Source organism: Styela clava, chromosome 10 (assembly GCF_964204865.1).
Source record: "Styela clava chromosome 10, kaStyClav1.hap1.2, whole genome shotgun sequence".
NCBI classification, from domain to species: Eukaryota; Metazoa; Chordata; class Ascidiacea; order Stolidobranchia; family Styelidae; genus Styela; species Styela clava.
Genome location: NC_135259.1, coordinates 7,192,119 through 7,214,625, shown reverse-complemented (window position 1 = coordinate 7,214,625; position 22,507 = coordinate 7,192,119). Strand labels below are relative to the sequence as shown.

General features: G+C 34.9%; 3 protein-coding genes across 5 annotated transcripts; 2 read left to right on the top strand and 1 right to left on the bottom strand.

Moving 5' to 3' along the window:
- The first annotated feature begins 1,439 nt into the window (after nt 1–1,439).
- Nucleotides 1,440–3,585, top strand: LOC120337327 (uncharacterized). 3 transcript variants are annotated; one of them, XR_013478207.1, is made up of 6 exons: nt 1,440–1,820; nt 1,934–2,006; nt 2,101–2,455; nt 2,643–2,766; nt 3,066–3,200; nt 3,337–3,585. XR_013478207.1 is itself a non-coding variant. In XM_078117109.1 (6 exons), the coding sequence occupies exons 1-6, from the start codon at nt 1,464–1,466 to the stop codon at nt 3,375–3,377; spliced, it is 1,086 nt and encodes a 361-aa protein (XP_077973235.1). In that variant the 5' UTR covers nt 1,440–1,463; the 3' UTR covers nt 3,378–3,585. The 3 variants fall into 3 exon arrangements, 2 of the variants coding, with proteins under 2 accessions (XP_077973235.1, XP_039261024.2); XM_078117109.1 differs by having other exon boundaries at nt 2,104–2,455; nt 3,062–3,200; XM_039405090.2 differs by having other exon boundaries at nt 3,062–3,200.
- Nucleotides 3,586–7,089: 3,504 nt separating this feature from the next.
- On the top strand, nt 7,090–11,730 carry LOC120337338 (uncharacterized). Its single transcript, XM_039405107.2, has 4 exons — nt 7,090–7,242; nt 9,646–9,820; nt 11,154–11,358; nt 11,541–11,730. The coding sequence occupies exons 1-4, from the start codon at nt 7,154–7,156 to the stop codon at nt 11,657–11,659; spliced, it is 588 nt and encodes a 195-aa protein (XP_039261041.1). The 5' UTR covers nt 7,090–7,153; the 3' UTR covers nt 11,660–11,730.
- LOC120337314 (MFS-type transporter SLC18B1-like) lies at nt 11,676–14,219 on the bottom strand. The gene has a single exon (XM_039405072.2). It carries the CDS (start codon nt 13,673–13,675, stop codon nt 12,278–12,280), a length of 1,398 nt encoding a protein of 465 aa, XP_039261006.2. The 5' UTR covers nt 13,676–14,219; the 3' UTR covers nt 11,676–12,277.
- Nucleotides 14,220–22,507: the final 8,288 nt, after the last annotated feature.

Sequence of the window (22,507 nt, the reverse complement as noted above, 5' to 3'; positions counted from 1 at the left end):
AACTGTCATGTATGTACTAATCCACAGAACAAATTTCCCCAACTATCCCTGCATGCATGGTACGGATCTTATTTTATGATATTTGATATCTTCGTCTGTATGTTTTGTAGCATATCAACGGATAGGTGTAATCATTCACATTTAATTGTAGACCACGTATAGTCCTGGATTCAGATATTATTCCAAAATTCAAAAACTGCTCTATTTGTTCCCCTATAATGAGATGCTTAATTTATTGTGACTTCCAGGGAACGTAAAATAAATATTTGCTTATTGTGTTTCCCTATTTAGTTGTCGTTGTTCTTCATTTTTTACATGAAACAAACATTATACAAAAACATCTTGTTAACCTGAAGATGATGAAAAAATAGTGAGAAAGTAATGGCCTTTCATCCACTTCATATTTTTGCAATACCTTTACAAATACTCAGTTGAAGCAAAAAAATATTTCTAACAATCGTGTTCCTTGTTAATATATATTCTTATATCCAGTATGTAAAATAAGATTAGGATAAATAACATTATTCCGAGTAGAACTATGCCAGCTGCTGTATAGAAAAATAAGTATTATAAAATAAGTGCAAACCGAATATACCACGCCAATAACTTCGCTGCTTTGTTACATGCCTTTCTTATGATGCCACGTTATGATTTGTCAAATTCTTATGTAAAATATGAACAATTATAACAAAAATCACATTTTCAAACAAACAACTTAAAGCAGGAAATCAAACAAAGAAGTATTGGTGTCAAATTATACCTGGACAAATTATGATACGCAAAATATAGATATTGTCCTGTTAAAAATCGATTCTATCTGCCTTTCCGGATCTGAATATTTACCTGTGGGCAAAATTAATGTCGTTTTTGACTTGTATTATTTTCTGTTAAATCAGGATGTTTTTATTTTAATTCTGTTTATCAAATATGTCGTTACGGGGTCATTTAACCCATGTTTGTGCTGGAACAAATTTTAAGTAATAAAATTAACTTTAATTGAAGCGCTAAAATTTCTTCACATTGTGATGATTAATACCATTCATATCTTTACATTGAGACATGGAAAGTTTTGGAACTCCTTTTTACTAAGAAGATTGTAGTCGCGTACATTGTTGAGATTATATATCTGATTGTAAAATTTACTAATGCAAGATTATAATATTCAACATTTATAATGATTCGAATGTATGCATAGTATTATAAATGAATCGAGGTATCAATTTTGGTGTCACGCCGTGCTTACGCGTGGACACTGACTACACAACAACAATTACACGTGCTAAACTGTCAGATACACACTAATCCATGGAACAAATACAGATTTCCCCGACTATCCCGACATGCATGAAACAGATGATATTTAATGTCATCTGGGATTGTCGTGTGTTTGCAATATATAAGGGGGTTGTACTGGAAATAAGACATCAGTTATCTATTCATTCGATTGTGGATTACATTTAATAATGAATTCAGAAAATATTCCAGATTCAAAAATACTTGAATTTGCATGTTTGCAAACTTCACATTCACCTGAGAATATTTTCATTGAAGGAGATGATCAACAGATTCCCGTGTTGCTTTCTCAATCGAATGACAAAACCGAATATTTATCTGACTCCACAGAAGTAATATCAGTTACTCAAGAGCAAGAATCTGAAGCAATATCTTTCATATACAATGATGATGTCTTTGTCGATGGATGTGGACCAAAAGCAATACTTGTGGAGAATGATTACATTCAAGATTCACAGTCTTCACAATTCACTGTTCTGCAATCATTTAATGAACAGTTGCTCGGTAGCAGTACTGATTTATTCCAGGCATGTAACTTGTTAACTTACAGATTTTTTTGAAAAAGAATTAGATTGAATTTATGAGAAAATAGAACAAGAAACAAACCTTGTTTCTACATGTTTCTGTTATTTCTTTACAGCTGGAGTTGCCGACAAATGGCAATTATTTAGTTGACGATAAGATAGACGACAAAATAATAGAAACTTCTCAAGGTAGGTTTCCAGGATGAAATAATTGGGACTCGTTGTTTCTTTATCATATTTTTTCGAAATATTCATTGTCTAAAATTAAAATTTACATTTATAGAAGCAGATGCAAATGGGGAAATCATTTGCCAACTTGGTGAAGAGTTCTTGTCATCAATATCAGATGAATCGTATCTTCAAACTCTTGATAAAACATTAAATGAACAAGTTAGAGAAATGTGCGGACAGATGTATTATTCCCACGCCGATGTTGTTCCTGTTACAACTGAAAGAATTCAAGCCTTTCCTGTATTACCTGTATATCCATACGTTGCCACTCCCTTTGAAATGACTAAAAATAATCAACTCCATCAACACCACGTAAAAGAACAACAAGTTGACAATTTCAAACTTAAGGAACAAAGGATTAGTTCAAGACAAATGCGAAGAAAGGAAAAGAGAACTTCTCCCGTGACGTAAGGTTTCCTCATATAACACGATAAATATTATTACTATATATTTCGAGTAATGTCGTGTGAGGTTAAAAAATGCTTTATAAATTGGATCATAATGTTTCCGAGAGAATATATTATGGAGTTTACCATATAGATAAATTTAGTTAGAAGTGAGCATTTAAAATTAATCAAATTTAACATTGCTTAGTTTAAATGGAGAACGAAAATCGGCAAACAATCGGGAACGAAAAAGAATGTTCAATATCAACGAAGGATTTGAAGAATTGAGGTCTCGTGTTCCAACATTCCCATATGAAAAAAGACTTTCAAAGGTAATCAATATTATTAACAAACGTTTGAAATAACAGTATTAGGAAAAAAGTTTGTGTAACAAACTTACTAGACTTTACTTTCTGAATACATTTGTTCACAGAAAAAGTTGACAAGATGATCACAAATTTTAGTGAATGTTTTACTCTCATCATAAAAGGTTTCCCTTTTAGCCTCCTAAGTTTATAAAAAATTATTTTCAGAAAGAATATTTGAAAAAATAAGTGCAGTCGTAATGTTTTACAAATTATCTAATATCTTTTAAAAGTTTTTCAATATAATCAAACTTCTTTTCAGATAGACACATTACATCTTGCTATTGCATACATAGCATTTCTACGAGATATGTTAGAATCAGAAAAACATCCAAATCAGTTTGTGAAGGAATGTATCAACGGAAATGCAGAGTATAAATCAAGAAAATGGAATATCAGTGGTAAGTACAATCATGACCTTGGTGAAATTATTAATTACGAGGATTCAACTTAGTGTTATTTTTAAATGCCAATAAAAATTTAGTCTGAAAAAATGGTAATTTAATTTTATTTAATAATGTATAACAATTTTTACAGATTTAACAACACGGTTGATGTGGACTGAATGGGTCAGATGAATGAATATCTGGAATATGATTGTTTGCTATTTTCTTGGAGTTCCATATTGTTTTGAACAAACTGATTTATTTATTTTTATGTTGACAACTCGAATCTTAATTAAAATCTGTCACAATTGTTATTTTACTTCGCATTTTGTTTTTATCCATTTTTGTATTATCATAACTGCTTTTCCTATTCTACTTGAATACATTTATACATTGTGAATTTCAGTTTTGTGATTAGAAAAGTCGACCTAACTCCATGTCATTACAGGATAGAAGATTTTGGGCTATGGTGATTCGTTTGAAAACCAAGTGAAAATGGGTATAGAATGCATGGTGAATATCGTAATCCATCATGTATTTACAAATAGAGGGACAATTCAGAAACAATTGAGATGAAATCACTCCTAAATACTTTGATCGGTGGAGAATTCAAGTAGAAATTTATCTAAAGTGAGCAATCAAGTGCATGCGTAAGATTGGGTGTGCTGGAAAAGAATTTTAAAATATATTACACTTGCTCAGTCAAGGGAAACGATATGAAATTACTTGTGTCAGTGTGGAGATATGCTCTTGAATTTTTTGAAATGTAATAAATAAAGAAATATATAGACAAATTGTACTTAGACTGAAACTGTATTCAAATATGAAATCATTTAGAATGTAATCAATTGTTCATTTAAAAAAAAATACCAACATGGGGGGAATTTCTTCCGTATCATAAAGATATTACGTTATGCTGATATAAGTGATTAGCCAAGTACATTTATAATAATTGTACGTGTACAAAACGGATAATTCGATATCCCATGTCGTAGTAATTATTATATTATACAATTGTTTCACGACATGGATTATCTGAAAATGCATCCTGATCCAAAGAAGCATCAAAGCAGCATGAAATGCCTATTTGTAATGTATACATTGTGGAATTGGCACGTGCGGACTCGATTATAACTATGAATTAAGGGTGTTACCGTTGCCATGTTCTCTTGTTTAGCCGTCATATGTAAATCTTCAATATATTTATCAACTACAGAATAATCCCGAGTCTCATACTTGTCTTATGACTAGTTAAGATCACTGAAGGCTAGTTTAGGATGAAGTAAGAGTAATATATTTGTACGTCAATTACATCAGCGGTTATCAAAATTTTGTTTGCGCAGCCCCAAAATTATCAGAAAAAAATCACGGCGCAAGTTCACGAAAAAAATTGCTGCTTTTATAATTGAAACTCAATTTTGTGATCGTTAACATGTATGCCAAAAATAAAAACAAAAGGTTAACTCTCCTTCCCCAACCCTGCCTGATTTTCCTTTAAAAACTAAAAAAATCACTCATGTTCGCTGAACTCGGCTGAGCAGATAAATAGTAGTGTTTACGTCTTCTTCCTCATGTACCAGGTCTGTTATAGGCATCGGCGATCATGGCTTTCCATTTTGGAGGATTCTTTCTTCGTTGCGTAATTATTCAGACCGTCGGTGTATTTTGTGCGTTGTCTTCCTCTACTTTTGGTACCGCAAATCTTTTCACACAATATTTTCTTTTCTATCCCATCTGCTCTGTTTATGTGCCCAAAAAATTGTAGTTGTCTTTTCCTGATGGTTTTTATTAGGGATCTTTTGTACCAGGTTGATTTATAATAGTCTAGCTCTTTATCCTAAAATTGCTGCAATCGCCTTCCACACGACAAAGAAATATTCAGAAAACCGCGAAACGTCGTAATAATGGAATGTTACACTTGATGCTGATTTTCGTTAATGAGTTAAAGTAGGCGAGTTTGTGGAATTAATAGGATGGCTGTATACTCACTGTCGGGCAGCTTAATGTAATGTGCATATATGTGATGTTTTTGAAACCACAAAGCTTTGCCTAATTCAACCAGCATCTATGAAGTAACGAGCGCGGAATTTTGAAGGCATTTTTATTTCGTACAGCCTGAAAAGCTTGGGTACATCTGAATTTAACGAACGCAAGTAAAACGTGAATATTATAGACAATTAGACAGACTGTAGAGAATTTGGAAGGTGCCACTTTGCAATACGGGAATGCTTGTAAGAACAAGAATATCGTTATTTTAGCGGTCAAATCGAACTTGGCATGATAAATGAGATCGAGCCATTGTCATTCAATATAAATATAAAACACCGAAATAACAAAAGCATCGTTCTACACAAGAAGCACCAATTTGTCATCAGACCGGGTAACAAAGGCTACACATCATCACCGTCCATTTCAAAACACCTCAGCATAATTATTCCACTCGGAAATATTGTCGACTGGTATTCGGACGAATCTGGGATTAACAATACACAAGTCTGGCTTGAGAGTTGATAGCTTGTAGCAGAGAATATTTTAAACAGCTGAAAGCATTGTGGCCTGACTTGACATTACAATATTATCGTATTGCAGCGAAGACGTTCAGGTAAAGCATGGGGCTGAAGTATTCCAATCATTTTGAAAATACATATCACGAATGTAGGTAAATAGCCATCTAATAGATTTTAATGGAAAAGTGGCAGCAAATGTTGGTCACAATTGTAATATATATGAGGAAATGTGACATCCTTTTTAAATACAAGAAAAATCTAAATAAATAAAGAACATTATTGTGTCAGAATAGTACAAACAGACTATATCTAATTATTAGGTTAATTTTGAAAACAAAGACAGGATCACGTTTGCTGTCCAAAATATCACATTGAATACAGAGATCACTCATATATAAGGCGTTAGATGATTTTTCTGTAATTTGCCGACATCTTCAAGTATTTGGTTTAAGCATATTTGCGATAGTGTCTGGGCAATATAACGAAGATGTTTCTAACGGATCTTATTAGATTTTCAACCTGAATGAAAAGCTACATGATTTATAAGAGAAACGATCATTTAATACCGGCCATGCGCGGGCTTTAGATAGAAAGTCTACCCAGAGGCTTTTAAAACGCCAGAAATTTCACCTACTACTATTTTCGAAGTTCCGCCCACAGGTAACCTAAAATACGAACTGTGTGTTTTGAGTATATGAAATGTTCGATGTTTTCATATACATTACACATGTCCTATGGCTTAAATTACCGATAGATATTCACTTGTTTCAATCGTGTGCCGTTGTTTGTAATAACAATGTATTCATTTCACTTGCTCTGTCGTACTTTCATCAGAGGGCTCACCTTGAAAATTGATAGCCTAGGTACATCTGTCTCCGCTTTTACTTCAATTAATGTCGGTGTCGAGGACCGGTTTATAGGTTTCATTCAAACCAGAATGTTTGTTTCGAGACTTCGAGTTTATGTATAGCTAGCTAGAATGGGATACCAGATTTTCACATTATATATGTATGTAAAATAAACTGTTTTTTAACTAAGTCCGTGAGATTTAACGTATACATTCTCGTATGATAAGATGCATTTAAGCGTAAGACTGGCAGGTGCAGCGTCGAATATAACAAAATTGAAATTGGTTAATAACGCATGATATATGGTAAAGTTCATGAAATATCACAAAAAAGTGTTTATTTTTGGATTTTTCAAATTTTTGAGTGAATTGAGACCCTTCTTAGATAAAATTGATGGTTTCATAAACGACTCGTTTCTATCAAAAATAACTGAGCAAATCTACGGTTATCCTTCTGCTGTCAACTGATAATTGTTTTCATTAAATGTGTATTCCATAGAGTAGAGTATTCATATAATCATAGTGTTATGTATACTTGACATTGTAGCATAACATTGCATTTGCATTGTAGCATAAAATTTGTTTGGTGATCTACATACTAATTAAATAAAGACATGCCGAATTATGCTACTCCCGGACATCCATATTCGTCTCAGAGTATTTACGTAACGGTCAGTCCTGTTTACAAAAAAAGGGGCTCAAAGTAAGTAACAACTGTTTCTATCATGTAAATTAAAAAGGCTATTCTAGAAATAGTTAAATGGACCTTGTTTTCAGTTGATTACTTCAGTTATTCTCTGCTTACCGCCCCATCTATGATGTAACAAATTCGATTGGCCCACGTTGATTCATGAAATTTCGTTGAATACCGTTGAATTGGTTGGATAGATAACACCCCACAAAAATGGTTAATTCCGAAATATGTCGGAATTGAATGTGATATTTTGTTTTTCGTCATAGTGAATCCTATAAGTTAATAATTTTAAACAGGTACGTAAAGTTAGTCATACTGTGGTATAGCCGGGTGTAACGGTTCGTTCGTAATTATTCTGTTTTCATCACAATAGCCCCGCCATATTAAAATAAAATACGATTCGTTTCAGTGCCAGACTTGATCGATTGCATATATTGTATCGCAAAATGGTCTAATGTTTCTATAAACATTGCTGAAAAGCGTAGGCACACTTTGACTAAATTAGATATTTAAACGGTTCTTGTGTTCTGTAAATACTCCTGAACACTCGATAGGCAATTTTAAATGCTTGAAGCCTCTCACGTTAATCCTCGACAAACATGGTGAGTTGGTACAATGGTTTCATGGACTTTCAATTAATCTAGACTAATTTACAGTTGATGTATATAACGAGGCGGATGTACACACTGTTCAAAATTTTAGTGGCGTGTAAAAATATATTTATTATGCAGTGTCATACTTGATAAAAAGTAGTATTATGCCCATTTGCCACCAGCGCTCCATCAACGTACGCAATAAAGACAAACAGACGTTTATGCCATACTTTTCATCTGTCGTGCTCAGATTTAGATTTCATTACATTTGAATTCGTAATTTGAACCCACGACAATTGCACCTGCATACTATTGCACCTATGCAATTTTTTTTACGGATATTTGAACCCGTACTAACCCTAACTCATGGACTTTAGAACCCTCATATAGATTGAACCCGCGGATATACTGGTGCAAATGTATGGGTTCAAATGTATGTGGGTTCAAATGTACGGTCACCTCAGGTTTACATCCGTTTATGTGTGAAGCGTTCAAATTTACCAGAAAATCGAAAGATTTACGTTATGTTATTGTTACGCCTGTTATATCGCGTTTCTATTGTTTATTACCACATGTTTTGATATGTTCAATTAACCAACAATGGAATATCGAATAACCAATCATCTATTGTTGTTCAACAATGCTTGTCGAGTTATATGAAGGACATAAAAACATAGATATGTGAATTGTACAAGATACGTGTTTCTCTTAAACATGAAACAACATGGACAAATGCTGCAAACCTCGTTTAAAACAACTGATGTCGTGTGGCAATAAGCTAAGTGAACATGTTTGAAATATCAATGTTTTGTTCCAACTTTAGGAAAGCAACGCAATCTGTTGACAGTGACATTTTTCTTATTGTAATAACGTTCAAAAAATCGCTTTTCACATAAACTACAGAGTCAATTGCTCTGGGATTTTCAGTGGTCAAATATTGTATTTCTCTCTAGAAGGCTATTACCTTATTTATTTTAAAATTTTCTGTGGGCTTTAATGGATACGTTGTTTTAGTGAGCGATGACGTCATCAAAGTCAAAAATCGTGCACCTTGTGGCGGATCAGCGTTCGCGATCTGGTGGCCAGGCGAAGTGTGAAGACTGCGGTACGGTATCGGTAGTCTACCGTGACAGATTGCATACCAGTACTACTTCGTTTGGCCACCGCGCCCATATATTTGAGCATCGCTCTCACGTTTGTCGTAACCATGTATTTGCGTTTCTCGATATTTTAATGGTTGTAGTATATATTTACAGTTGCAAAATTTTATGGACTGTAACCCCTTCATTCGATACATTTCTTCGTCGTTAACACGATTCGCTTTGACACAAGTATGAATCTCATTCTGGTTTTCAATATCAAAATAACGATTCAAGCCATTGCAAATTCGACTTATAAACTTCACAGTTGCCTATGAAATTGGTTGATTTGTGACTCAAAGCAGTGTAGTAACTTGACTCGTGACTTCACAGTGCAGTAACTCGACCCTCCGCAAGCCCTGGCTTGAGGCCAAACCTCGACCGTTGAGTTCAAATCGAGTGTTTCTTCAATCATGGTTGTGACGCGCCAAATAAAATTCCGTCAGGTCTAAACCGAGTAGGCTACACAGATTTCAAAGAATCAAGCTGAAATATTTATAGTCAAGTAAAATGCAATCCGTAACTTAAGTCGACTCTAAGCTCGTTTTTTAAATTATTTTGGTTTCAGTCTAATAACACATTATTTCTGCGTATGGAATAGGTTAGTCAATGTACTTATCTTTTTATACTTTAAAGGCGCGGCTTGACTCTTTTAATACAATGCTTTTCCTTTTTCATAGTTCCGATCATGATTTCAAGCCACAAGAGTCATTCAGTCGTAGACTGCCTAACATCAGTCAACGTGTCCAGTCAGCAGCGGACATCGGATTGGTGACATCATCGAAACAACAGCAACGTGCTCATACTGCTCCACCAACGTACAAATATCCTCCACGAGTGGATCACAAACACAGGGTTAGTTTGTCTTTGAAATAAAAATAATTGTATTATACCTTTACCATGTGAACAAAAGAATTTCCCCCAGAACACATGCAAACGTGCAGTAACACATGCGTTTCACAGGTGCCGGCAGTGTCGTAGACATCAGAGCAATGCATGAATTAGATGCATACTTTGTTACTAATAGCTATCGATAAATTGTTCATTTTATCAATAATCCCACTGAAACTTGGCCCTTTTCTGGCATCTCTGAGTGATAGGCTTACCATACGTCCCGCTTTAGGCGGGACAGTCCCGCTTTTCAGCGTTTTGTCCCGCCGTCCCGATAAGTCAGCCAAAGGTCCCTCTTTTCCAGCATAATACACAAACATGTTTTCGTTACTGTTGTTTCTGTGTAGCGCAGCGCTAGCCTACTTACTGAAGGTGAATGCGTTCGTTTCCCGCTGATTCCCATTGATGGCAGACGTATCGCATGTAAAACCAATACTAATTAGTCTGAATTAGAATTATTTGTACCGGTATTGTTAACGTCAATTCCTTCCTATTTTTCGAACTGAACCCGATATTTGGACAGAGGATATGCGCATGAAATTTTGATAACAATATGGTCAATGAAGGCAGCCGAGCTTTAAATGTAGGCCTATGTAGTAAAATCGGAAAATGTGAAGTTATAAAATCACAGCTAAGGGGTCGTTGTCTTCCGAGGCGTCCCGATTTGAAGTCACAAAAATATGGTAACCCCACTGAGTGACAATGTGACTGCGCAAAATCTAGTCTAGATAAGTGTGGTGACTTTATGTCATATTATCATGACTAGACAGTTTCAATATAAATTGTCCCATTACATTTGCGTTCTGTTGATTTATATGAACCGTCGATTTTATTTTGGGTTTGAACGCTGTGGGGCTGAGATAGGTGCAGTTAATTAAGGCATTAACGTGGTCATCGTCGTTGTAACGACAAAGGACCTGGGCTTCTATCAAAACCACACAAAGAACAATATTTCGCGGAGTCTCCCGCATGTGAACTTTAACCTACTTTGCAATGAAAAATTCGATTTTATGCTGAAAAAAATTAACCTTGCTTTCACCGTTTATCCTATTTGCAAATTGTCTCAATTAAGCCTCGCAGGCCACTGAAAAGTTCCAAATCATTTGGGAAAATTATAACTAGTAGGCAGATATTTCATATGCAGTATTTTTTCGATACAATTACTACCCCTCCCCAGACGAGCTCATCCATCTTGGTCTTGTCGATATTTTTCGCTTTTTACTTCCGCTGAACATTTAGAATGTTTACATGAGTCTTTTTGGTGTTCTGTAAGTGAAATAATTCTGTGTATTTTCAGTTAATAACTACAAACTTCAAGCAAAATACGCCATGGTGCAGAGATATGTGCCGTTGGTTTACCCCGGACAGGACGCAGGGTGTTTGGTATGACAATGAAGATTTTGATAGATATCGGCAAAGTGCATTCAAATTTCGATTACCGGCACAACATATTTATCACACAAAAGCCGGTCTGATGCCAAACTATTCGGGATATGTTCCTGGTAAGTTTTGTTTATATTGTGAACATCTTATTAATTAAATTCTATCAGTAACAAATCGGGTATTCGGTCCAATAAAATTTGCAAAAACTTCTATTCGATTTGGTTGAGAGATGCTTAAGTGTATTCAACTTCGGAGCGAGGGCTCATTCTTATAAAAAATCCAACTTGACAATCATTTTCAGGACAGGCATTTAGATATGGAGGCACGTGGGCTAGAGAAACGGCGAATGCCAGAATGATCGGAATTGCAAGAAAATGGGAATCGACATCTTATTTTCAGGATCGCCCTATAGGAGCTTGACAATAAAAATTCCATCTCTCTATACTGTATTATATTTAATATAGTACGTTTTTTATTTTATAGTATATATTTGCAGTTACAAGTGAATACTGTAAAATCCGTGAACTCCTGTATTATGAACCAGATTTAATAACACATTTCTTTATTCATTTGCAACTATTTTTTGCCTGGTTGACAATGCGATTTATTTTTTGTAGCATTTTATACCAAATATAATGATAGGCTTCCCCGATATAGCGGACTAAGTCATGCTTGGTCTAATATTTTGACATTTGTCAAACTTTAAAATACATGCATGCTCCTGGTATAGACCAAAATATTAGGCACGTGATGAAACACATTGACGCACTTAATAACTAGCAAATATAGTTCATAACTTCACAATTATAAATCAAATAATTGAAAATAAAAAGTTTGGAGCGACACTACATTTGCTGAGTATATTTTTGCTACCATAGTTTGCACACTAGTATCTATATTAGGACAAGTAAGCTCTAAAAGCTGTCTTCAGAGTTAATTTTTTGTGTTGAATTGATACCGGATCTCTGATGATTGGCAGTGACAGTGGATTGGCAGAGTTCGTATTATAGCTGTTGAGCAAGTTCATTTCGCTGTCTTTTAATCAACCAGATCGTTTAAATGTGACGAACTTTTGACTCTTTTTATGAAGTATACCAATCCAGCTAAAATCAGAGTAATTGCAAATCCTATACAAGATGATACAAACAGAGCCCACGAAAATGAATGCAAAACTTTGTGAATTGCAGAGCCTATTAGTGGCAGAACGAACATGCCGAGTCCGATGCAACCATACCAAGCACCCGAAATTGCACTATGTATTTCTAAGCTAGGGTCACTTGGCAACAAATCTTCAAAAGCAGGTACCGTGCCTAGGGCGCCAAATATACCCAGTGCGGACGATCCAACATAAATTAAGGACGTCAATTGCTTTGGAACATACACCATCAGGACTAAAGAAAACCCGATGAATCCAACAGTCATAGATACTTTTCTCACCCATACTTTGAAACTAACAATATATCCTATCAAAGCTGCTGCAATGCAATAACTTAGCCCGACGGTGAACAAAACCAATCCTACAGTTGTGGCAGTAAATCCAAGTTTTTCTAAGTAAGTAGTAATTGCAACATCAATGTATCCAAATGTTCCGAACACGGTGGCCACTGAACACAAAACAGAAATTATGTAAGGATTAGATAACCAATCCAATACATTGAACTCCCCACTTTCTGCATTTTCCTCGTGTGTGTATGGCCGCAACAAAAAGAAATGACATGGTATAGCTAATATGACTATACCTCCCGAAAGTACCAAAGGCAGTAGCATGCCTAAAGTGTCAAACATCCCACCTCCAAAAATTGGTCCCATAAGATAACCTACCCCAACCATAGCTTCTGTAAATCCAAAAACTTTGGTAATGTGGGCTGGATATTCCTCACACATTACACTCATGGAAGATATTGCAAATGCAGCTTCTCCAGCTCCTTGGAAGACACGTATCAATATTCCTAATCCTGTAAATGCTTTGATATCCATAACAAAATGCAATAATCCGAATATAACTTGGCACAAGCCAAATGTTGCCAATCCGCCGACAAACATTTTCTTGATTCCCATAGAAGGGAGATATTTACCGAAAATTACACAACAAATTGAAAAGGACAACATCAAACTTTGGAGTATGAGAGCAGAATACAATATCGAGCCCCCTCTTTTGATTACTATCCGCGAAAAAAATGGACTCGGTATGCTACTTGAAAATAACGTTAGGAAATCCATTAGCATCAAATCCATAAGAAGCAGCTTTTGTCTAACGTCAGTGTCATCCCATAGTGATATGTTGCTTTGAGGTTCTTTTCTTGAAATTAACTTTGATGGAGTGGTTGCTTCCATATCAGATTCTGACACGGGCGTTGTGTATTCGTCATTGTATTCGTCATTGTAGTCGCCTTGCAATGGCAGTGTAACAAGAGGTTCTGTCTCACGACCCGGCATTCTTCCAGTCTGCCCTATCCACGAATGTTTCTAGTTAAGGTAGACTAAGTAGTTTTAAAAATTGACTCACGGTGAAGACTTCTATGCGTTTGTAATACAAACGCTCGACAAGAATGTTTCGATAACATAGGTTATCATGCAGGAGAAGCAAATGATACAATAGACAACGATCTAATTTTCAACAAGCAAGACTCGGCGTATTAAACCAACAAAATCCTCTTCAAATGCGGGTACGTCAAATCGTGCGTTGACTCAACCGCTAAATAATCTGCGATCCATACTGGGCTTCGTCTGAATAGCGTTTAGTTACATGAAGGACATTTACATCGGAAATTTTATGAACGTTTTTGCCTATTTCATATTCTGATACATAAATGCATGTCTGGCCCTGCTGCTAAAATCACATATTACACTAGTGACTATACCATAAAAGATGAACATTTTACAGCATTGCTCATCAGCCTGTCTTTTCTATTGAACTATGTGTATATACCGAGTCATGAGGCAACGGATTTCCTATTCCTAATTTCAGGTTTACAGCCTGCCCTTTTTATGCACTAGAATGACTAGATGCTTGTGATTCATTTTAAAACCACACAAAATGGGCCGCCATATGTGTAATATAATCGTTTCCGGTTCAAAGCTATCTAAAATCATGTTGAATAACACGACGAAACTGATTCACAAAATCTAAGTGTACCGAGTTTATATAAAGACTTCACATGCCCATTAACGATTTTTGTTCATAACGACTTGCCTTGTGTATATATGGGCGCGATAGGTTATCATAATTAAACTGACGTTGTTGTGATCGGTCAATCCATCCTGGTCTTTTTACTCATCGTTACTACGTTATGGCTGTGCTGTATAACGTGTCGGTCGTTGTTTAATTTTTTTACATATAAATTTACCATAAAAGTCAAAGAGCCCGGCAAACCAGAGATCAATAATATCCTCCTGGTATATACATATCTGTCCGATATTTTCAGGTACTATATTCGCGATCATACGGTTCCATGAAACAGATATTTCGCTGCATAATAACAATTTCGGTACTACATTGCCAATCATGTTGTTTCGAACAAGGGCAGCTTGGCAAGATTGTATACTTAATTTGGAGAAAATATTCCTGAACAAATCCTTACTACCATTTACCACTGTTGTGTATCTTTTCTCAGTAGTCTTTTTCATTGCTGTAGAATGTAGATCCACTGGAGATTGAAAAGCATCTGAAACAAGGTTCTATAATATTGGTTGTCGCGTGTTAAAATACTTTTTTCTGCGAATAAAAAACAGAATCTATTTACATTCATTCTTAGTTTACTTTAGAAAACTTTATATATAATGCATTATAAATGTAAAAAGTATATTTATAAATGAAAGTAAAACACAGCTTTTTATAGGTATATATAAAAATTATGAGCGACATTTTTCCTTTGACCGAGATCGTCATAATGTCGATTATACATGGATTTGTACTGAATTTTCTGAATGTAATACTAGTATAAAGACGATCATAATAGACAAGTTGTTCTTGTCATTTTTGGATAACCCGTCGATCGCTGTCACAACTCATCTCAAGCTAGCGTCGTATGCATCGGATACCACAAAGCTGATGAATTCTTTAGCTAGATGATGAATCCGCAACTTTTACGTAAAAGAAAAATGTATGCTTAGTCGATGGGTATTTTCTAAGAGGCATGTGATAAGAAGTGGAGTGCTCAGTCGAGTTATATATAACTCTATTAACGGGTGACCGTACATTTGAACCATGTACATTTGAACCCATGTATATATCCGCGGGTTCAATCTATATGCGGGTGCTAAAACCCATGGGTTAGGGTTAGTACGGGTTCAAATATCCGTAAAACAAAAAAAATTTCCATAGGTGCAATAGTATGCAGGTGCAATTGCCGTGGGTTTAGATGTACGTGGGTTCTAATGTACACGGGTTCAAATGTAATGAAACCCTATTAACGTATTTCAGTTGTTATTGAATCAAATGCGACAGAGCAATATTACTGTTTAAAAATTAATTCATAGTACTTGTTTTCCGAATGAAAGATACCTTTTCTGAAAATTGTGATCAAGACAATAATTTGATTCAAAATAGCGTACTACATTGTTGATCAGCTCCGAGCGAGCAAGGTTTATACCGTTTACGTAAAGTTACTAATATGATGTTACTTGATTATTATTTTACATACAGCCGTTTGTGATCTAATCGTTAAAAAATGAAAAAAGTATATGACGATAAGATATAAAAATACACTTACATGGATTGCAAGCATATTGGCATCTCGAATGAAAAGACGGCAACTCTATACATTATACTGTTTTTGTTCTTGTGTAAGTGAAATAATTGTGTGTATTTTCATTTAATAACTACAAACAACTTCAATCAAAATACGCTATGGTGCAGAGATATGTACCATTGGCTTACACCGGACAGGAGACAGGGTGTTTGGTATGACAATGCAGATTTCGATAGATATCGGCAAAGTGCATTTAAATTTCGATTACCGGCACAACATATTTATCTTATTGTACATCTTATTTCCGGCCCAATAGAAGCTTGAGAAAAAGAATTTCATAATTTTAGCATCTTTCTATACTGTTTTATTTTTAATGTAGTACCTTTTTTTTATATTATTTTATAGTATATATTTGCAGTTGCAAGTAAATAGTGTAGAACCGTTAACTCCAGTATTACGAACCCGATTCAATGACACATTTCTTTGTTCATTTGCAGCTTTTTTTTGCCGGTTTGACAATGTTGTTTATTCTTTTATAGCATTTTATACCAAATATAATGAAAATTTTTCCTTGTATAGCGAGCTAAGTCATGCTTGGTCTAATATTTTGACATTTGTCAAAATTTTAAATATAAAGGACTTCATCAGGGGTAGGCGATTTTTTGTCGCTCGCGGGCCAAAATTAACGGTTGCAAATCATTGGTGGGCCGCACATATTTTTAGAAAGTTAAAAATCGAATGAATGACCGATGAATCACATTTTGTAACACAGATCAGAAGTTAACTTTTAGCGCGCGAAGACTGAACATTTGAATATTTTTTGCGCCATTAAACCATTTACACCTAGCATCAACTTCCCTGCGTTTTGTTGTAATTTATCTAAACTTATAGGCTTAATGAACGAGTAATTGCGAATTTTATACTTGTTACGCTATAATATAATTTAGTCTACTCGTAAATTCTTTTGCGTAAAAAATATAATCGACAAAACAGCTATAATTTGTTACTATAATAGACCTTATTTATTAAAAACCCATCCTACGCGCAAAAAAAAAGTGATGTAAAAAAATATTTTTTAACATTAGCTCTTATGGGAATGTGATCACCAGAGCAGAAATTTGCATTTTATGTAATTTTCTAGATATCTTTCATTGTATACGTGAGCAGTTTTGAGGATAGAATATTTTTTACATCTTTTTTTATAATTTTAATGTGATAAACATGGTCAAGATTTTTAATAATCGTTCATTGAAATTTTAATGAGCGCGGTGTTTCCGATGACGTCATTCTCACTAGACCATGAGATTCTGCCAACGCGCCGTGCTCTGTGGGATATGTGCTCCGACCGCTTGTGATAACAGAATACTGGAATACCGGTACCGGGACCACAACTGGCGTTCAACGAAAGACCTATTTTGGTTTTAATTAGATGTTATATATTTCATGAATTCCATGTACATTTCTGGTACACCTTTCAAAATCCAATGGCCTAACTCAGTTCATATGTTGACGGTACCTACCATGCACTGTACCTATCCCAAAATTGGTGATGTTCAGGGCTGGATGTAGACCATGAGACCATATTTTTGAGCTCAGAATTTCTCTCTAAACAACACCACATTTAATTGCTTAAAATGTAAAAATATGAAAGCATTAAACTTTTCATTCTCCCCATTCATGGGTGTGAATTTTTAATTAAAAGAATGATAATTTACTTGAGGCAGTTTTGCTTACAATTTCTTTGATCAAACAACCGCTACAGTCATACTTTAACAAAGAAACTTCCAGTAGAATGCGCATAATAATAATTTCCCTTATTATGATGCAAACGACGCAATAATGGCTGTTTACAATGTGGTTGAAACTTGTTGTATACAGAATTTTCTACTCTGAAAAGCTTGATATATATATATACTTTTTGTAGGGTTTTCAAAAGAATTACAAACTTTGAAACCGAATTTCGAGGATCTAGGTTTCAGCCTGCCTAGCCTATTGGTAAATCCAACCCTGGTGATGGTCCCTACAGCTAATTTCTGGCCCTAATCACTCAGCAGATTGAAACAAATGGTTTTCAGCATTTATTAGTAAAGATAGATATTTTAATTAAACATATAGTTCAACTTAAAGCCTGTATAATGATATTATAAATATATGTCCAATTATTACTGCATTGTGAGAAGGCTTTCCACACTATCAAGTCTATAAGGTTTTAGCGTCTTCCAATGTCTCAGATGGAAACTTCAGTCTTCAATTCGAATATTCTTTTTATTAATGCCATTAGCATTTGAAGCTTGACTGATTCCAATGTACCTTTTCCATTGTTGTTTAATGTAATACCCTAAACGTGACTTCAAATATTTTCTCACTTCAACCATCACATGTTTGAATACCCGAGCTGACTTCTACTGATTTGTTATTAATTTACAATTTTTTTTTATAAATTAACTGTCGTACTTGCTAAGTGTCCACTAAGTGAAAATCTACAAAAAAAAGCAGTGTTTAATAATGAACTACAATTTTAACCAAATCCAAAAATATTCCCTAACTTAGTCAACCCTTCCTCCGAGGAGTTTTTGTTAAAACATCTTAATTAACTGTTAATCTTGATAGCAAACATGGGGGGCAGGGGGGAGCTGACTGTGATGGTCGTATCGCTCCCCAGTCTATACCGAATAACTGTTTTGTATATGATTTTTATTGATTCAATGCTTGTATTCTGGTTGACAAAATAAATCTCCCTCTCGTATTCAGTCATGTTTTTAACCTAGTTACGAGACCGGTATTGTACCATTATAGGTTGGAGATATTCATCATTTTTGTATACCGGTACCGTATAACTTGTCCTGCCTATTGGCTATATGGCCAACATTTTTGTTCGTAGGCCTATTTCAGTATTTACTAAATAATTTAGTTTTCACCTCTTGCAGCCTTGGTACGATACCGGTAGTTTAAATAACACGTCAGCATGCCTTCAGTAAATGATTGCTAGCTGTACAGGTATAAATGCGTAAAACCAGTAAACAAACGTGATAGAAATGGTATGGGTTATAGCCTAGATCATAGGTTCTCAAAGTGCTCCGTACGGAGCCCCAGGGCTCCGCGAGAGAAACCCAGGGGCTCCGCGAGCTATTCGATTACTTTTCAAAATACTGACTTGGCTAATTTAAAACTGTTCCTAAAAGCAATAACAGCTTTGATAAAATTTGACAACAATATAGCCTCGAAATACGGCAAAGTGGCGGCCTCAAAAAATGACATTATTTATAAGCAGGAGCGCAGCCAGGATTCTTAAGAGGGAGGAGGTTCAAATTTGGAATCGGAAATTTATGCGCAACATTCTTGGCGATTCAAAAAAAAACGGATAACGAGATTTCTGTTGCGTAAAATATTCAATTCATGACCGATGTGAGCGTGTCTTGTCGTAATAATTTAATTGTGCTCATCGTTACTCACGTTCTATTCCAGATTACTATTAGGATTACTAAAATGAAAGAATACTATTCTAAAATAACATAAACTGCCAACTATAAATAAACTGGAGTCGTATTTTGCGATCTTGGGATTTGTTAAACTTGATTTGTAGTTGGTAGTTTTAGAGTGGAAAAATTTTATTCTGACGTGAGTCTGCTGAAACAAAACGTATAGTGTTATCTTCCATTTTAAGTTTTAGTTCTAATATTTTAGAATGCCGCTTTTTAATCAAGAAATTTGAATTGCGGATTTACCTCTTTATTAACTATTATTTTTAGCATTTCGTCGCCGATGATTATAATATGGTAACATGTTTTTCACATTGAACTTATAATTCCCCACGAGAACGAAAAAGCAATTATCGTCGTCATTGTGGAACAATACATGTATATGCCGAAGGAAATTTTCGATTTAGTGAGAATAAACACCGGCGTAAGGATGTTTGAGGTTCAAAAACACGCCATGCTGACGAAAACAATCGGCGATTGTAACAAAATGCAATCGCGCATGTTATTAGCGACCTTTTAAGTCTTCCAAAAATGTCAAGAGGGGAAAAGATTCAACGCCTAATTTATTAATATGTTTGTCATGTGTCAAATTTACAGCTTTAGTATTATACAATTTATCTTTGAAATTTAGATTTATTTATGACTTGTATTAACCCTATTAAAAGGGTTTAGTATTTAAATTGAGTAAAGTACGTTTAACTTACTCAGGAATATTAATCGGAAAGTAACAATTTTAACATTTATTTTGGGGCTCCGTGAATAATAGTCAACCTTTCCAAGGGCTCCGCAACGCCAAAAGTTTGAGAACCCCTGGCCTAGATCATAGGTTCTCAAAGTGCTCCGTACGGAGCCCCAGGGCTCCGCGAGAGATACCCAGGGGCTCCGCGAGCTATCCGATTACTTTTCAAAATAATGACTAGTTTTGTAGCTGTTCAAAGAAACAACAACAGCTTTGATAAAATTTGGCAACAATATAGCTTCGAAATATGGCAAAAAGGCGGAATTGAAAAATGACATTATTTATAAGCTGGAGCGCAGCCTGGATACTCAAGAGGTGGGGATTTGAAACGGAAATCTCCGAGCAACATTCTTTGCGATTATAAAAAACGGATAACGAGATTTCTGTTGCGTAAAATATTCAATGTATGGCCGATGCGAGCATTTAAAGTGTCTTGTCGTAATAATTCAATTGTACTACAACTACTACGATTGTAATTGTAGTTACTCAAGTTTCATTCGAGATTACTATTAGGATTACTAAAATGAAAGAATACTATTCTAAAATAACATAAAATACGTGATATACTGCCAAATATAAATAAATTGGAGTCATATTTTTGCGATCTTGGAATTTGTCAAACTTGATTTGTTCTTTTGCACTCGAGATTATTATTAAGCAAGATATCGCCGTTTAAAAAATCACAAGATCTGGGCAAAATACAATTGAAATTTATTTCAATGCATGCGGCTTCGTCGGTAGTTTCAGAATAAAAAAAAAGGTAAAGCGCGCACCCAATTGACTGTGTTTCGATTTCGCAGTTACTATATGATGAATAACCAAAGAAAACCTAACATTACACCAAATTTTGTGATTTACAATGCCTATAAAAGCGTTTTTAATCTGACGTGAGTCTGCTAAAACCAAACTTATAGTGTGATCTTTTATTTTAAGTTTTAATATTTTAGAATGCCGTTTTTCAATCAAGAAATTTGAGTTGCGGATTAACCTCTTTATTATTAATTATTATTTTTAGCATTTCGTCGCGGATGACTATATGGAACATGTTTTTCACATTGAACTCATAATTCCCCACGAGAACAAAAAAGCATTTATCGTCGTCATTGTGGAACAATACATGTATATGCCGAAGAAAATTTTTGATTTAGGGAGAATAAACACCGGCGTAAAGATGTTTAAAAACATGCCATGCTGACGAAAACTATCGGTGATTGTAACAAAATGCAATCGCGCTCGTTATTAGCAGCCTTTTAAGTCTTCCGAAAATGTCAAATAGGAAAAGATTCGACCCCTAGTTTATTAATATGTTTGTCAAGTGTCAAATTTACAGCTTTAGTAAGAGTATATATAATTTATCTTTGAAATTTTGATTTATTTACGACTTGCATTAACCCCATTAAAAAAAGGTTTAGCATTTAAATTAAGTTAAGTACATTTAACTTACTCAGGAATATTTATCGGAAAGCTACAATTTTAACATTGCTTTCGGGGCTCCGCGAATAATAGTCAACCTTTTCAGGGGCTCCGCAACACCAAAAGTTTGAGAACCCCTGGCCTAGATTGTCAATGTTAAACGCTTCCAGTACCTGACGGACACGGACCCAAAGCGACATTAGCGCCGCATTTGCAGCGCATATCCCACAGAGCACGGCGCGTTGGCAGAATCTCATGGTCTAGTGAGAATGACGTCATCGGAAACACCGCGCTTATTAAAATTTTAATGAACGATTATCAAAAATCTTGACCATGTTTATCATGATAAAAATTATCAAAAAAGGTGTAAATAAATTATCTATCCTCAAAACTGCTCACGTATACAATGAAAGATATCTAGAAAATTACGAAAAATGCAAATTTCTGCTCTGGTGATCACTTTTCCCATAAGAGCTAATGTTAAAAAAATCTTTTTACATCACTTTTATTTTTTGCGCGTAGGATGGGTTTTTAATGAATAAGGTATATTCAGTGAAGCGTCTCGGGCCGGATTATATTGCTCCGCGGGCCGTAGGTTGCCGACCCCTGGCCTATCTGCTTATGATATAGACCAAAATATTAGTCACGTGAAGAAGCACATTTACTAGCTTAATAACTAGCGAATATAATCCATAACGTCACAATTGCAAGTCATATAATTTAAAAATAAAAAGTTTGGAGCGACATTACATTTGCTGAATAAATTTTTGCTACCATAGTTTGCGTACTAGTATCTATATTAGGACAAGTAAGCTATAAAAACTATCTTCGTAGTTGCATTTTTGTCTTGATTTGATAAAGGGTTTTATTGACTGGCAGAGTTTGTTTTTTTAGTTTTTGAGCAAATTTATTTCGTGGTCTCTTATTTGACATTTTGAAATGTGAC